The sequence below is a fragment of the Dipodomys merriami genome, unplaced genomic scaffold, assembly GCF_024711535.1.
Source record: "Dipodomys merriami isolate MVZ:Mamm:240054 unplaced genomic scaffold, mDipMer1.0.p SCAF_11, whole genome shotgun sequence".
Lineage (NCBI taxonomy): Eukaryota > Metazoa > Chordata > Mammalia > Rodentia > Heteromyidae > Dipodomys > Dipodomys merriami.
The window spans coordinates 20,468,593-20,486,168 of record NW_027202382.1 but is presented as its reverse complement, the minus strand read 5'-3'; the positions used below and the strand labels follow the sequence as shown (position 1 = coordinate 20,486,168).

The window sequence follows — 17,576 nt, the reverse complement described above, 5'->3', positions numbered from 1 at the left end:
CACTGAGCTCTGGAAGTAAGAAACCCAAAGTCAGATTTCACCGGGCTACACTCAAGGTGTTGGCAGGCTGAGTTCCTTCTGAAAGCGCCACAGGACCATGCATGCCTGGCTGTTTCCAGCTTTTACAAGTGCCCTTCTTCCTCATGTTATGGCCTCTTTCCAACTTTCACACAATTCCAACATCTGCTTCCATCCTCACACCTTCTTGCGCCCTGACCTCCTGGCTTGTCTTCTTAAAAGCACCCTTGGGATTATATGTCCCCCATCTGGATAATCCAGGATAATCTGCTCATGTCAAGAGTCTTAACATAATCACACCTGACAATTCCCCTTTGGTCCTATAAGGTAATGTATTCAGTTTCCAGGAACGCGGCTGTCTTCTGGTGAGGGGGAGAGGGAACTTCTTTTCTGACTTGGTTATTTGGCTGAGAACTCTGTGTGTGTGGGGAGCACCTCTAGATTTTAAATTTTAAATTTCACAGGATCAGCATCAACAAAAGCCTGAATATGGAAAAACAGAATACTTTCCTTTAAGATTATTTTTTGGCAGAAAAAGGAAAGCATAAAATTGTGCCTATTTATGGGGTATCAAGTGGTATTCCAACATGTGTATATTGGGTTATGTTTAAATCAGGCTACATACATCAGTGTCTTCAAATATTGGTTATTTGGTTACAGTAAAAATATTTAAACCCTTGTTTTCTAGTTACAATGTAACACACGATTGTTCTCTATGGTCACTGTACTGTGCAATGAGCAGAATATCCTATTTGTTTTGAACTAAAATTTAGTTCATATTAATCTGCATTTCCTCACCCCTCACTTCCTGCCACTCTCTCCTGATGCTGGTAGCCATCAGTCAACTCAATTTCAATGAAGTCAACTGTTTTTGATTCCACTTAGATGTGAGATTCACGTAGCATTATTTTTTCTAGTTCCATTCACGTTGTCAAAAACGGTGGAATTTAATTCCTTTCTTTAATGGTTGGAGAGTATCCCATGACATATAGGTACCACAATTTTTTTGTCCATTCATCTGTTGATGGACACTTAGGTTGTTTCTATCTCCTTGTTATTGTGAGAAGTGGGAATGCTGAGCTAGCCTTGAGATACTGATTTTATTTCTTTGGGATACATACCCCAAAGATGGTATTGCTGGATCATATAACAGTTCTATGTTTTGCTTTTTTTTTGAGGATCTTTCCAACTGTTTTCCATAATGGAAACTTATATTGACAGCTGTCAATTTATATTGCCATCTATTTATATTGACAGCAACAGCAAGCAAAGGTTCCCTTTCTTTACACCCTGACGATCATGTTACTTAAAGGTGACAGGCCACAACCATTCTTAGCTGTCATTCTGAGTTGTTTTCCCTGATGATTCTGTGATGTTGAGCATCCTTGGCTTTTTGTCTTGTTTTAAAGAAAGGTGGACTGCCATGGGTAGCACTTCATTTGGGATGTGTCTGGAAGCTGTAGACCCCATATCGTCTGTGGACTTTGAGATCCTCTCTGGATGTTTTACCAGGAGATCATTGTTATTCGTATACCTTGACTGAAAAATGATAGTTCAAGTGTGTGGCTTTGAGAGGGTTTTATATGGAATGGGGAGGGCAGAAGGTGACATCTGGGAAGCCAGATCAGCTGAAGGAGCCCTGGGATCTCTGGGGTGACAGATGTAGCCAGCTCCTCCCTCCTATCCATTCATATACTTGCTGGCCATTGAATTTGTCCAATATAATTCATTATAGGAAGTTTTGCTGTGAATTATTTCAAAGCCTATTCATTCTATTAAATAAATGATGTTAAGCCAGGCCCTGCTCATGCCTGTCATCCTCAGGAGTCTGAGATCTGAGGATCGTGGTTCAAAGCCAGCCTAGGCAGGAAAGTCCATGAATCTCTTATCTCCTATTAAGCACCAGAAAACTGAAAGTGGTGCTGTGGCTCAAGTGGTAGAGCACTAGCCTTGAGCTGAAGAGCTCAGGGACAGTGTCCAAGCCCAGAGTTCAAGCCCTATGACCAAGAAAAAATAAAAATAACTAAATAAATAAATGTTAAGTATATCAAGAGAAGCTGACTAGAACCAGGTCTACAAGGGATGCAGAGATAAAAAGAGCTTTTAAAGTGCAGTGGCAGGAGAAGTTTCCAAGCATGAGAACCAGCATTAACCCCTATGTCCAGGATCTGCTCGGGTTTTAATTACATTTCTGTCCAATTTTGACTCCCCTATTCAATGTCTTAAATCCAAAAATGGTGCTGATTTCAGCACCTCCAAGTTAATCTATTGTAATAGAAGGGAAAACACATTTGGCTGAAATCTTCATCCATTTTCGGTTTGATTGGTATTGATTGCTATAATTTTCCTTTCTGTGGCTTTGCCAGAACACGCTTTATCACAATGAGAACCGGCTCTTTTAATAACTTCAGCTAGCTTCTACATACAGGCTCTGACCCCTGGGTACAGGTATCCATTGATCATGCCTGGCAGTTTTCACCCCCGGGTTCTTGAAGTCCAAATGGCTGGAAAAATTTTACATTCTCAAGCAAGATTTTCAAAGACCAAGTCTCTGGCTTTGTCAAAGACCCATCAGTCTGTCTAGACATCCTTTTCCAGGAAATGAAGATAATGTATGATTTATAAAAGGAAAGGTGACAGTATTTTCCTCCAGAGTTGCATCTGTCAGAAGTGCTTCTAGTCAAGGCAGGTTTGTTCTTCTCGAGAGGAAGGATTTCTAGGCTCCTTGGATCACTGTCTGAAATGCCAGCTTGGTGGCCAAAATCATTCTGTGACTGATAGCTCTTGCCTTCCCTGTCCTATGTGCCCTGGCTGAGCATTGCTTCTCTCTACGTCCTCTAGATGGAGTCAGCTTCTCCCAATGGGTTAACGGCATCTACTTTCCTAACACTTTTTTTTGTGTGTGAAAATACCATACAGAGGGATTACAATTATATGGGCAAGGTGATGAGTACATTTCTTATCAAGCATCGTTGCCTCCTCCTTTGTTTCCCCTTCCCATTCCTTCCCATCCCCCCCCCTTACTATCCTCCCCAACATTTCTTGTGGTGCATTTGATCTAGCCTGAGAAAGGCTAGAAATCCTTTACTTGGGGAGCCCAACTTCTTGGCCCAGGCCATGCTAAGGGACAGTAAAATCTTCCATGGTGACTTGTAGATGTAGCATCAGATCACATGGAGGTTTGGTAAAGAAGTCTAGACCACCCCCTGCTACCTAACCCTGAATTCTTTATATATGGTTTTGTAAGCTTCAGAAACTTAAAAAAAAAAAGCTGGTTTTGTCCTTAGGGTCTTGGTGAAGTACCATTTATGGTGCCTTGTATTGTGAAGTATGATTTAAAGGATTAAAAAAATTAACTATGTATCCTAGCTTACTGGCTAAAATGCTATAAGAGGGGGATCCTGTTCTGTGGAATGTTAACCCATTTATCATTCTTATGCTCCTTGCCCCACTGGTTCTATTTGTCTTATGCCTCCAGTTCCATCAACAGCCCTTCCTTGCTTCGGTGGAGCTGATTGCATTTCAGAAGGGAATTCTGAATTTACGGCAGTCACGAGGCTTAAATATAAAACACTTCACCAGAGCTGCGTGTTTGAGACATTCACTGCTGCTTTTGTTTCTTTGTTTGTTCCAAACTCTGATTCATAGCAAGAAGGATGAGAAAACTGAGTTTCTAAAATCAGCCACAGAGCTGGGTGCTGGTGGTTCCTGCCTGTAACCCTAGCTACTCAGGAGGCTGAGATCTGAGGATCAAGATCCAGAGCCAGCTCAGGCAGAAGAGTCCATGAGACTCTTCAGTTAATTAGCAAAAAAACCAAACAAACCCTGGGAGTTGAGTTATGGCTCAAGTGATAGAGCACCACCCCTGAACAAAACAGCTAAGGTAAAGTGCCAGGTCCAACACAGAGCAGAGAGGATGCGAATGAGGACACTACAGGAGGACAGCCAGGCCAGATCTTGCTGATGGAGTGAAGGGGAAAGGCATTTCTGTGCTCCCTGCCTTGGTGCTGGCATCAGGCCTTCGGGGCTGGGTGATCAAAATCTTCAAAATGACATTTCAGACATGCAGAGGGAAGTGTGTTCTGTGCCTTTCAGGATACAGCTCAAGAGCCCTGCAAAACTCTTTTTTATATTTTTTATTGTAAAAATACTGTACAGAGGGGTTACAGTCCATGAGTGAGGTAATGAGTACATTTCCTATCGAGCATTGCTACCTCCTCCTAGAGACCTGTCACATCCAACTTGGCCCGAGAACAACAGAGTGACAGCAATTGCTGAGGGGAGGAAGGGTTTTCAAGTGGGGAAAGAAAAAGCCTGAAATTAGGACAAAGAGATTTGGCATCTACCAGTGATGCCCATCATACCTGTCCTGATGACACAGGTCATCAGAAGAAACTGTAGTGTGTCCTTTCTTTGTGATCAAAAAGAGCTGACACTTGCAAGCCAAAGCATGAAGAAAGAGCAGGAGGAAAGTTTTGAAATCTCCCGTTTCATTCCCAGGCTTTACCTGGACCACTCTAATTTCAGATACCACACCCTGTTGGTCAAGCTAGGATCTTCCATCACCAGTATCTTAGGATGTGAAATGAAATGCTGAGACCCAGTTCTTCTGCAGGATCAGGGCAGGGAGGGCTCCAGTGCTTTTCCTTCCAGAGTGGCAGTGTCAAAAATCTGTATATGCTGATGATCTTGGAAGCCATTGAAAATTGGTAATTGATTAATAGGACTTATTCCCAGACTCCTTTAGAACCAGGCAAGACACATATCCAGACTGCTGGGTGCTGAGAAGACTTCTCTCCATATAGACACATTTCATCAGGAAGCCCAGATCCAAGTAGCCACAATCATTAGCAGGGATTGGTGAGGGAAGGAGGGAAAGAAAGAATGACATTTCTTTCATCCTCAAATAGCCTGTGACCTTGGAGGTGGTACCTCCAAACAGAAGACCGAATGTTTTATACTAGGTTATGAATGCCTTATTTTCCAGTTAAAATTGAACCTTGTCAACCACCTGTCATACTAGATTGTCTCTCAGCTATTCACTAAAATATACATGATGTCTGAAAATATACATGATAAGGGGGTGGGTACTGCTGACTCTAGCTAGCTCTGCAGCGAGCAAGGCCCTCTGTCATTGTGGTAGCAGTAGTAGTGAGAAGTATGAAGTGCTTGTTCTCTGGCCAGTCAGTGGTATAGGCCTGGATGCTACATGAGAAAAAGTAGTAGCAGGAACCACAGCTCTCCCTTTCCCAATGGCAGAATAAGATCAGACAAAGTGCCAGGGTGGCTGGCAGCAGAAATTATGCAGGGGAGGAACCGTGTTGCTCCTCTTTGCTCTTACTGTGGTACTGGCCAACCAAAAGTACAGTCGGTCTCAGCTGAAGCCAGCCATGCATTCCCAGAGTTAGGGTAAGAGCTGGAAAACCTCCTCACTGGCCTGTGAGCAGGGCAGTAGCAGAATTGTAGTGCTTACTCCCTACTGGTGAGGAGAACAGGTACAATGAGAATCACATGACTGTCTGCCTTAGGTTGAAGTTCAATAGGGCTGCCCACACCCTTGGTTTCAACCCTGGTTCTCAAGGATGGTGGTTTCTATTCCTTTCTATGTCACATTATTTGTCTCTCCCACTGCAAGTCACAGTCATGTTGCTGAGTCAAGTTGGTTGTGCTAGGCAGTTATTCTCCCAAGCTAGGTCAGGGAAGTCCCAGAGATGTCCATGGAGTCCCAGAGATGGGGTTCTGGCCTCTAGATAGTCCGAATTCAGATAATAGCTTACTTCACAACATGGCTCCTGGCTACAGCACTCTGGTGGTTCATTGCAAGATGATGTGAGATCCTTCTCCAAAGCAAGGTGACTGTGGAGATTGCAGGCTACTTATTAAAGGTGCTGTAAGCTCATAAGGATGGTGAAACTTTCCTGTGGCTAGAATTGCCAGCATCAGCTGGGACTCTTACGTTTCCCCTTTCCCTCTTCTGGATCTGGAGCTAGGGCAGCAGACCTAGGCTCTTTCATTTTTCTTTCTATGCTGTTGTAGCAGGAGTCCAAATCTTATTATGTTTTGTTTATTTATGCATTTTTGAAGGAATCTTCAAGCTGCCTTTCTGCAGAGCTGGCACTAGTTTACATTTCAACCAACATTGTAATAGCGTTTGTCCCCCCTCACATCCCCACCAACGTTTGTTGTTTTTCCTATTCTTATTTCATTGTAAAGAGTGATGTACAGTAGGGTTACAGTTACCTAGGTCAGGTAATGAGTACGTTTCTTTTTGAACAGCGTTACATCTTTCCTCATTTTCTCCTAGGTTTTTCCCTCTCGATCCCCCTTCACCAAGAGTTGTGTAGTTCATTTTCAACATAGTGTCTAGCGAGTTTTACTGTTGACTGAGTTCACCTTTTATGCCACCATTGCTGTGCTTTGAGGGCGATCTGGCTGCAACATCTGTCACCTCATTTATCGTCAGAGTTGATTCAGTTGATGTAGCTGGCTAGTCTCCCTCCCTCCAGTGTTCCAGAAGCTGCATACTCCATTGAAGAGGATGGCCATCCCTGATAGAGGAGGACTGGTCTTCGATCAAGGGGAGATGAGTAGCTGCGCTCCCCTGCTAGAACCTCCAAACAAGCTCTCAAGGTCTAAATCTTATGATGAAGCTCCATATCTTTGTGCTTTTCAGAGCTTCATGGTAATTACTTCAATGTGCAACTGTGTACCTGTTGATTATGTTCTTTCTTGTAAAATATACTTTAAAGAGTTCCTACATTGCAGAGTTGTTATTCAAATGACAAAAAGTTATGAACACACGTTGTAAAAGTGATTTCTAAATAGATGTTACTACTGTAACTAAAGGATGTTGTTATTAAATTAGTTCTAAAATCAGATGAAAGACACCTATAACTCTAAAAAGCCAAGGCAAGAATGAACTCCATGTGTTTGTTATTCAAGCTTTTATTAATAAAACATTTTTTATACTGTGATGAGATTTCATCTTTTTTTTCTTTAAATGACCTGCACTTGTCATTGCTGTGACTACTAATCATAGAAAGTGAAGATAAAGATTAATTACATAATAAATATAAAAGGTAAACCACTTAAAACACAATAAATAACAAATGAAAAGGCAGTTGAATACTTATTTTTAAGCCAATAAGTATGTCTTCTTCATTCTTCTTCTTGCAATACATCTCTTCTGTGTTTTCTTAAAGGTTTACTTCCTTTCTCGACCCTGCTAACTTATTTTTCTTTTTTGGGGCCAGTATGGGGGGCTTGAACTCAGGGCCTAAGTGCTAGTCTTTTAGCTTTTTCATTCAAGGCTGGTGCACCGTCGCTTGAGTCACAGCTACACTTGTGGCTTTTTGCCAATTAATTGGAGATAAGGTTCTTATTGATTTTCTTGCCCTGACTGGCTTTGAACTCTGACTCTCAGATTTCAGCCTTCTGAGTAGCTAGGATCACAGGCATGAGCCACTCTTCTAGCACCCTTGCCACTTTCCACTTAGTGGCTGCTTAATCCTGCTTAGAAAAGGTGGATCCAAATGCTGGTTGGATAAAGAAGAAGAAGGGTTTCTAGAAGCAATGGTAACTTTTCCAAATGGAGAATGTGAATATAGGTAAGACTAGAAAATGTGTTATGGATGCAAACTAAACGTGGAGAGGAAAGTTTAATTCTCATCAAACCTAAAATCTGAATTTTTCAGAGGTCCTCCAGAATTCTTCAAGTCTTATTCTTTGTTTATAATGTTCTGAAGCTGATCTAAATCACCCAGTATTCCCACCAGCATACACCTTCCTTCCCACGCCTCCCAGTGCCATTGCTGGTAATCAGCACACACGGATCTGATCCTCTTATCTTCTGCATAATGCGTCTTGCAGTAAGTTTTGTTAGGTCCTACCATAGTAATTTAAATAGATTCCCAAATACACATTGGCTTTAAAAAAATTAGAGAAAGCTATGTCAGGTGTTCAGAAAACTGTTTTTGTACCCCAGTATGTACAATTTTGTTGTGAAATAGTTAATAACTTTGAAAAAGACTTAAAATTTAATTGTGTTCTTAAAGCCCGTGGCAGTAGTTCTCAGCTGAGGACCCTCAGCATGACAGGATGAAGTAGTGCAATGTGTGCAGACATTTGGGACACCAAATGTCAACCAAAGACGGGGAATGGTATAGGTATCTGCTTATTAGAGGCCAAGGATGCTGTTATATATATCCTGAAATACACAGAGTGTATAAGCCACTCCTGTGCAGAAAAAGAACTGTCCAGTGTAGTTCTGTGGGTAACAAACACTACTTTATTCAGTTAACTTCACTGAAGTGTTACAATTCACACTGGCTAACCTTCAAAGTGCTAGATAAAGCAGTTATCTGCTTGGTTAGTCCTTTCATCTGAACAAAGAGGCTAGCCTGTAAATTTGAGTGATGAGTAGGTTCTTTCAGAAAAGGGTCACTAGAGTCTCAAATAGCTCAGTACTTATAATAATTAGGGAAACCTGTAGAATTCTGGCTTTGGAGTCTGTTCAGGTGTAAATGGTTCACTGAGGATGACATTTAAAAGAGAATGGAAATTTCCTGCACCGAGGGGAGCATCTGAAAGCAACTTCATCCCAACTTCTTGAGACCCAAGTAGAATTTGCTCCCTGGCTATGCTGTGGCTTGCAGAGCCAGTATCCTTCCTCCTAGATTCTTGAATCCCACGCACAGTGGGGAAATATCCCACTTCCCTACTGGGAAGTACTAAACATCTTGGTATCAAATTCATAGGGTCTAATAACTAGAGTTCTATTAACCCCCCCCTACTTTCCATCCTGAATCTTTCCACCTGATCTGTGCACCTGAAATTCAACTCTTGTTACTACTGTTCAATTCTAGAAATGTCGCCATCTGCTTTTGTCTGTTTATCTTGCCTTTCTCTTGACATTCTTCTTTTACAGTTTGGACTTAGGATTCAGAAACAAAGTTGGATGCCTGGAGGATGTGACTTACTTTTAGATGACTTAAGGGAGTTGAACTTCAGTGAACGCATGAAGTTGGCCCAGTTTTCTGGACATTTGATCCCCTGGGATTGTTTCTGTCTCAATTGTTCTTTCATTCACGTCACTGTTGACTCCAGACCATGCTCATACTATGGGAGCTTTCCTCTCCATTTAGAATACAGTGATTCCTTATTTCATTTCCTCAGTTACATTTTGTCCACAACACATATGATCCGACAGGGTCTATGACTGACTTATTTTCTTTAATATCTGGCTTTCTCTACAAGAATATAAACTCAGAGTGAAAATTTTACTCCATTTGGTTGACTAATTGGTCTTCACAAATGATTCAGTACATGTTATAGATACTCAATCAATTATTGGTTGAAAATTGAATTAACACAATTAGTCCTTTGCCTATATTTCAATTATAAAAGCTAAATGAAAGCCCAAATACACTGATTAAACCAAATAAAGGTCATTTTTTCAAACAAAATACATTTAAATGACTTTGAAAACTCAGAAGAATTAATTCTCAAAAAGGCTGACATTAAACTTGTCTCCAGCTATCAATTCTTACAACCGTAAAACACCATGACCTTTGAAGCTGCATTTGAAATATTCATGCTTCATTGAGATCACATTTAATTTATGGCAATTAATTAGGGTTACATTAATTAACTGTTTACTATGGCATTTGATATTCTGTCCAGTGCTATCTAATTCCTGGACTTGACCTAAATGGCATAGTCTTGGTTAGTATTTAATTAAATTTTTACTGGAAATAGCATTAGAAACAATAATGAGATATTTATATGATAGTCAATGAAAAGACCTTAACAGAGGATTCTTGGAAGGTGGTGAAGTAGTGACAGGGAAAAGTCAAAGCTTCCTCTGATCAATTAAAGCTACAGGGAAATCCAGCTCAAGAGAAGACAGCAGGCAAATTATAAGTAGTCAGAATTTAGTGTCAGTCAAGAAATATTAAATCTTAATGTCTGAAAGATGAGAAAAAGGAAACAAAAATCCTAACCAATGTGCAGAATAATGGCTTGGCCTTGATCCATGGCTTATCAGAAATGCTGGGCCACCATTGCTGAGCCAAGCCTGTGATTTTCTTCTCTCTCTCTCTCTCCCTCTCTCTTTCTTTCTCTCTCTGTCTCTCTGTCTCTGTCTCTCTGTCTGTCTGTCTCTCTTTCCTTTATTTCCCTCCCTCCCTCCCTCCATCCCTCCCTCCTTCCTTCCTTCCTTCCTTGTTTCTCTTTCTTTCTCTTTCTTTCTTTCTCTTTCTTTCTTTCTCTTTCTTTCTTTCTTTCTTTCTTTCTTTCTTTCTTTCTTTCTTTCTTTCTTTCTTTCTTTCTTTCTTTCTTTCTTTCTTTCTTTCTTTCTTTCTTTCTTTCTTTCTTTCCTTCTTCATTCTTCTTGGCAGGCATGAAATATTTTCCAAAATAGACCATAGATCTAAAAGCACACATCATAAAGCAAGTCTTAGCAAATTTAAGAGTATTGAAATTACCCTTGTATCCTGTCAGATCATAATAAAATTAGAGCTTAATAGCAAAAGATACCACAGAAAACACTCAAACTCATGGAGAGTGGAACAACACATTACTGACTGATCAGGGGTCATTGAGGAGATAGGAAGGGAAATCCAAAAGTTCCTAGAATCCAGTGTAAACAAATACATAATGTACCAGAACCTGTGGGACACAGCTAAGGTAGCTATAAGTTATAGCTGTAACTAAAAGTTATATAACTATAACTGTAAGTTGTTTATAGCTATGGGCATCTACATCAACAAATTAGGGAAATATCAATTAGTATTCTAATGATGCATCTAAACAAGTCAAATCTAAAACCAGTAGACAAAAAGAAATAATAAAGATTAGATCAGAAACAAATGAATTAGAAACTAAAGGAACTATACAAAGAATCAAGAAAACAAAAAGTTGGTTTTTTGAACTATAAAAAGACAAAATGGATAAGCCCTTAGCAAACCTGGCCAAAGAAAAAGAAAAAATCATCCAAATAAATAACATCAGAGAGGAATATGAGACATCACAACAGATATGAGTGAAACTCATATCTAACAAACTGGCAGAAATGCATGCATTCCTAGATAACATCAGTGTACCAAATTGAGCTAACAGGATTCAAACCACTTAAACAGATCCATTAGAAGTAATGAATAACTTATAGTCAAACCACACAGATATCAGAAAACTGGCACTTGAAGGTTGTGTATGTGGGGGGGTCAAACAGAGGGGGTTAGACAAACGAAGAAAGGAAGGGAGAAAAATGTAGTCATACTATTCAATGTATACCCAATGAAACTAGAAAAATTGAGGGCAGGGGTTAGGTTGGAAGGGATGGGGGAGAATGAGGAAAGTGGGGATATCAATCAAGATGCATTGTACTCAAAAACTGATTTGTTGAATGGTGATCCTTTTGTACAATTACTTAAAGATAATAAAAATATTAGTAAAATAAAAATGAAAAGACTATAATAAGTAGCTTCTGTCTTAGAGGCTATTTTAACTGTTAATAGGTAGTTTAATCTTGTCATGTTTGCATCAGCATTTTTTTTTCATTGACTCCAAAGAAAGTAGCTATTTCAGAAGGAAAGTTAATTTAGTGTGCCTTCGATATGGCATGTAAATCAAACCTTTTCAATATTAAGTACAAATATAATTATTCATAATGATACATACAAGAATAGTTTACTGATTTGAATGAATTTGTGTGTGTGTGTGTGTGTGTGTGTGTGTGTGTGTGTGTATACACATGCATGTGTGTCTGTATTGTGTACTGTCCCTTAGTTTTTTTTTCTCAAGACTGGAACTCTACCTTTTGGGCCATGGCTCCATTTTTTTACTTTTTGTTGGTGTATCAGAGATAAGAGTCTCAATGACTTTCTTGCCTGGGTTAGCTTTGAACCATGATCCCCAGATCTCAACCTCCTAAGAAGTTAGGGTTAAAGGTAAATGACACCAGTGCTCAACTGAATGAGTAGAATTTAATGGAATCTAATATATCATATATATATGTATATGTATGTATATATATGTAATTAGGAAAAGGTGGCTTCTTTATGTCTTTGTTGCTAACAATGTTATGCCATGGGTTTATCTTCCTGAAATGTAAATATGTGGATTGCTGTTGCCAAACAATGGGAGGCAGTGTTATGGAAGGGAAAGGAATATAGATGGGAGAAATTAGGAAAAGGAGAGGTCCAAAAACTTGTTAATTTGCTTACCTTTATTTGTACAAAATGCGGTAAAATTTGATAGTTCAATCTTTTCTCCCTTCCCATATATCCTGTAATTACCACCTCAGAAAATATACCATGGTTTAGAAAAGGGTAGATGAGTTCAGCTAAGAAGGATTATATTTAAGACCTACAAGACCAGTCATGCTTTCCCTAATGTGAAAAGAAAATTGGAGAAAATTTTATTGTTGGAATTCAACCTCTTCCATCAAGGTCAGTAAATAATAGCATTTGCTGGAGGAGATAGTTTAATTTAAACATTTTCCCTTCCCATTTTCTCATTTAAAATTTGATTTGGGTCTTTGACATGGATCAGGGCTAGCTAATGAACACTAGAGAAAACAAGAGAGAGCTTGGGGGGCCATTTTCACCTCTCCTCTCTATTTTGAAACCCCTCTAGTTGATCAATAATCATTATTTTGTCACACATACTTTTGTTTAGACAATTATACACATTCATGATTAAACAAATGGAAATTACAAGACAATATGAAAGCAAAACAAAATCATTCATACATTAGTCAATAACTAAAGTGACATCAGTTAGCTTTCAATGTTAACTGATAACTGAAACTTTTGTGTACACACACACACACACACACACACACACACACACACATATGAGATAGAATGTTGCCAGGCAGTCAGCTCACAATCCTCTTGCCTTAGCTTCCTGAATGCTGTCACCACTATACACTAGCTTTATCTTTTTTTTTTTTTGGGTTGGGGGGAGAGGTCCGGTCGTGGGGCCTGAACTCTGGGCCTGGGCGCTGTCCCTCAGCTCTTCAGCTCAAGGCTAGTGCTCTACTACCTGAGCCACAGTGCCACTTCCATCTTTTTTCTTTTTTCTTATGTGGTGCTGAGGAATCCAACCCAGGGCCTCAGGCATGCAAGGCAAGCACTCTACCACTGAGCCACCTTCCCAGCCCTGGCTGTATCATTTTTATATTTATATAGACAAGTTTTTACTTTTTCACATAACATACCATAGACAATCTTAATATTATTTTTTAGATTGCAACTTTTGTTGATAGCATTATTTAAAAAGGATTTTGTTAGATATTTATCACTTTTATTATGACAAAATAGTTTTAGCCTATAAAATTACTCTCTATCTCTGCTTCCTTAGGATCATTATTTAAAGTGAATTTTGAGTTTAAAAGAACATTGTTTTTATTGTCATCAATTAGTTGTATGGGGGGGTCCATTTTAACTACTACATTTATGTAAGGGATGATTCTTGATTATAATCACCTCTATCATTCTCCTTTCTCACCCATCCTCCTTCCCATACCAGTATCATCAAATTTCCTTGTATACATTAAGGGAAGTATGTTTCATTGTTTTTCTTACCTTAAAGTAGGAAAATATATTTCTGACACTACTAAAATATGCTGCCAAGTTGTAATTCAGGAAGGGAATATGAACTCTTACCAGAATCCCATTTTTTCTCACTGTTGGCTATAAAGCAGTATTTTCTTAACAATATATAGTAAATCCACTATCTTTTTGTTCAATGTGAATCTGATTAGTTGGGAAATAATATTTATAATGGATTCTAGGGAATAATATTTATAATGGATTTTAGAATAATTATATAAAGTACAAGAGAAAAGTTGTGTCATTTCAGCTTAATTAGAATAGTTATCTAAAATAACTGTCGCTTTCCAAAGGCAATTGTATGTATTTTGGTGACTATTGGGCTAGAATAAAAGACAATTAAGCTCTTTGCAATAATGTTCCTAATTCATTTTTATTACTACCTTATTTTACTTTAATTTTTGTCAAAGGAAACATTTAAAATATCTTGATTCCAAGTAGTACATTTTCTTCATCTTCTGAAAAGGACACCCCTGTAGATACTGAGCAATATTAAGTCATCTTTCTCAAGACAAACAGAACCATTGCCACTTCTCTACCTCCAATCCTACAACATAATATTAGAATATACTTCTCAGACTTTCTCTCAGAAACTGCCTTCTTTGTATACACTTCAATATCCTAGAACTAAGCCAAAGAATGCTAATAAAGGTAATTTAAGATGAGGCAAATGAATATTGAAGAATCAAAATTTCTGTAACTAGTGTCATATGTATGTATGTATGTATGTATGTATGTATATATATGTGTGTGTGTGTGTGTGTGTGTGTGTGTGTGTGTGTGTGTGTGTGTGTGTGTGTGTGTGTGATTTAACTGTGTTTGCTATGTACTCATCCAAAAACAAAACAAAACCAAAAAACAGCCCTACTATCCCTCACATTGAAAAATCTATATGCCAGGTCCTGTTCATCAAGCTGTTGATGTGACCATCAAGATACAATCTTTGCTTTCCCAAAATCACAAATCATTAGGTGTAGCATTAAGAGAGTAAATGCCTGTAAAAGATGCAGTGTGGGCTTAGAAGACAAGATTAGCTAGTTGCCTAGATGGGCATACAGGTAATGTTTTATCAACACTCTGAAGAATGAGTAGAGTGAGTAGAATTTTGGATAGCTTTTCTGGTAAGAGAGTAGCAATGTGATGTTCTAGGCAGGAACAACATATGAACAGAGTCTGAGTCAAAGAATCCTATAACCTTTTGAGGGTCCTTTTGAGTTTGAGTTCATGAAGGGTTCTGCAGGTTATGTTAAGAACATTAGAAATCTTTACTTCAAGGGTCAGACTTGGCACTAGAATAGGGTAAACTTATAACGGGTTCTGGTAACTCACCTATGAATCTGATGATCCTTCGTAATAATGGGTTCAGGTAACAGCATTCTCCAGTTAGAATTGTTTTCTCCTCAGCAAGCAGGGATTCCCTCGTTGATTTTATGAAATACATGGATAGCTCGCCAATAAAAATCTGGGGGAGGAATGTTTAAGAAATGTCAAGCTGGAGAGTTGTTGAATTAAGAAGATATGTGTGTATTTTTTCAAACAAAATTTCTGAGAATTGAGTCCTTTGTAAAGATATGATGTTGGAGATAAGAGGAGTTAGGATACTAATCTGTATTTAATTCTTCAGAAAAAATTAGAGAAAGCAAATTGACCATAGTAGATAGAGTTCAGGGCATGACACTAATTTCAACTGTCATACAAAACATAAATTGTAACTGAATTTATGATAAAGCTCATGATAAAACTGAATTTTTGAAACTTAACATCAGCATTACAGTTCAGACAGCCAATGAATCTAAGAAGACATTCTATCTAAACATCCTATCACAATGAATTTTTATTTAATATGTGGAAAAATTATCATTGTTTGCATTATAAGTCCTTATTTGATTGTATTTACTGTGGTACCTTTCTCCTACACTGAAATGGTTGATTGCCCACGGCACTTACTGGGCACTTATCTCTTGTTTCCTTGAGCTAATTAACACACTGTTTAAATCATCATGTCCTTTCATGAATTGCAAGTTCTTTGATAGCACAGTCTATATCTCACCTTAATTTTTAAATTATTATTATACAATCTAGTAGAATATGATCCCATTTAAAACAATAAATTGGCCTGAGATAGGTTTTTAACAAATCCTGCCACTACTAAGCCTAAAGACTGAGGTCCATCAATAGAGAACAAAAAGTTGATTCCCAGCATCTATTGAAACCTCAGTACCAGGTATTTTAGCACAACAACAGGCTCACAAGATCCCTTACTTAGAGATGGATCATTACTCTGGTTTTTCTGGAAAGTAGTCAATAAATGTCCTCAAAAGCATATAGATGGGACAAGATAGAACTGGGAGTGGGTTTCAAACTTCCCACATTATATGCTATTTTTAATCATTCCAACTTAATGTAAACATTTTTAAGAAGACTATGTTTTCCTTTGTTATTCATAGGCCTGTGATTTTAAGAAATAAATGATCAATGTTTTAAGAATTCCCATACCTTACATTCCATTTGTTATCATGGAACATCTGTTTGAATGGATGAAGATGATAATACTTTGAAAAACATATGGCTAGTCATTTATAAGTGTTCTTTTTTCCTTCCCTTTATGGGCAAGGAAACACAGGTGTCAGGAAGTTGGTCACATGCAGACAGATGGTACCTGAGGCAGCCCTGGAATGAGGCCAATGGTTGTGTTTCCAATGCATCTGTATCTCATACTTTACAATTACATGAATCTTTCAGTGGTTAAAGTATATTGCACTTAACCTATTGGCTCCAGGTGTCTTTGATACCAAGTGTACTTCAAATATTTTCATTGAGTCACTATTGTGCTCAAGTGTCATGATCAAGAAAAAGAACTGAAGACAGCTTTTCCAGGATTCAAAATTGGCTCTAATGATTCTTAACTTACTTTCTCACTATTTAACCATTTTTGGGCTTTAGTTGTTTTATCTATGATATAAGGATAACAGTAATTATAAGTTTAATCATGCACATACATATATGCACATATACCCACATAAATATGAATTGTTTAATACATACACACATATATACATATATATGAGAATTTTTTGGAACAGTGACAGCAAACATGTACTATAAAAGGAGATGAAGTTGTTATTGTTGTCAAATCAATAACAACAGTGTCAACATGGTCATTATTATCATTATTACTATTGTCATGGTATTATAAAAAAAGCACTTTGCTGGTGGCTCATGTTTGTAATTTTAGTTACGCAGGAGGCTGCAATTTGAGGAGAGCAGTTCAAAGCCAGCTGGGGCACACAAGTCAATATGACTCTTATCTCCACTTACACACACACACACACACACACACACACATACACACACACACACACAAACACACACACACACACACACCAAAAAGCGGGAAGTAGATTGGTAGCTCAAAGTGATAGAGCACTAGTTCTGAGCAACAACAACAACAACAAAAAGCTCTCAGGGGTAGACAGTTCCCAATGCTCAGTACCAACACACACACACACACACACACACACACACACACACACACACACACACACATACACACACACACACCTTGCCAGATTATTGGAAAGGCAGATTCCAAGATGAATAAAGACTTCATCTACCTGAGAACATAATCTATAGGAGCATATACACATAAAGAACTTGGAAGAACTGGTTGTGGTGGTTCATGCCTGTAATTCTAGCTGTTTGGGAGGCAGAGATCAGGAGGATCATGATTCATAGCTAGCTCTGAGCAAAATGTTTGTGGGCCCAGTCTTGACAGGAAAAGCTGGGTATCGTGGTGTACGCCTGTAAATCCAGCTAATACAAGCAGTACAAACAGGAAGACTGCTGTCCAGGCAGTCCTGGCTAAATGTTAGTATCTCAAAACTTATCAGAGCAAAAAGGCTGGAGACATGGCTAAAGTGGGCGGATCACTGCCTAGAAGAC

The 17,576-nt window shown here is 38.6% G+C and overlaps 1 protein-coding gene across 2 annotated transcripts in view; it reads right to left on the bottom strand.

Annotated features, from left to right (window-relative positions):
* Positions 1-17,576, bottom strand: part of Plppr1 (phospholipid phosphatase related 1) — a 247,761-nt gene that overhangs the window by 16,740 nt on the left and 213,445 nt on the right. For both annotated transcript variants that reach the window (XM_070005822.1, XM_070005830.1), the window contains exon 4: positions 14,964-15,096. In XM_070005822.1, the coding sequence (XP_069861923.1) occupies positions 14,964-15,096 (133 nt within the window). The remainder of the gene's footprint in view (positions 1-14,963; positions 15,097-17,576) is intronic.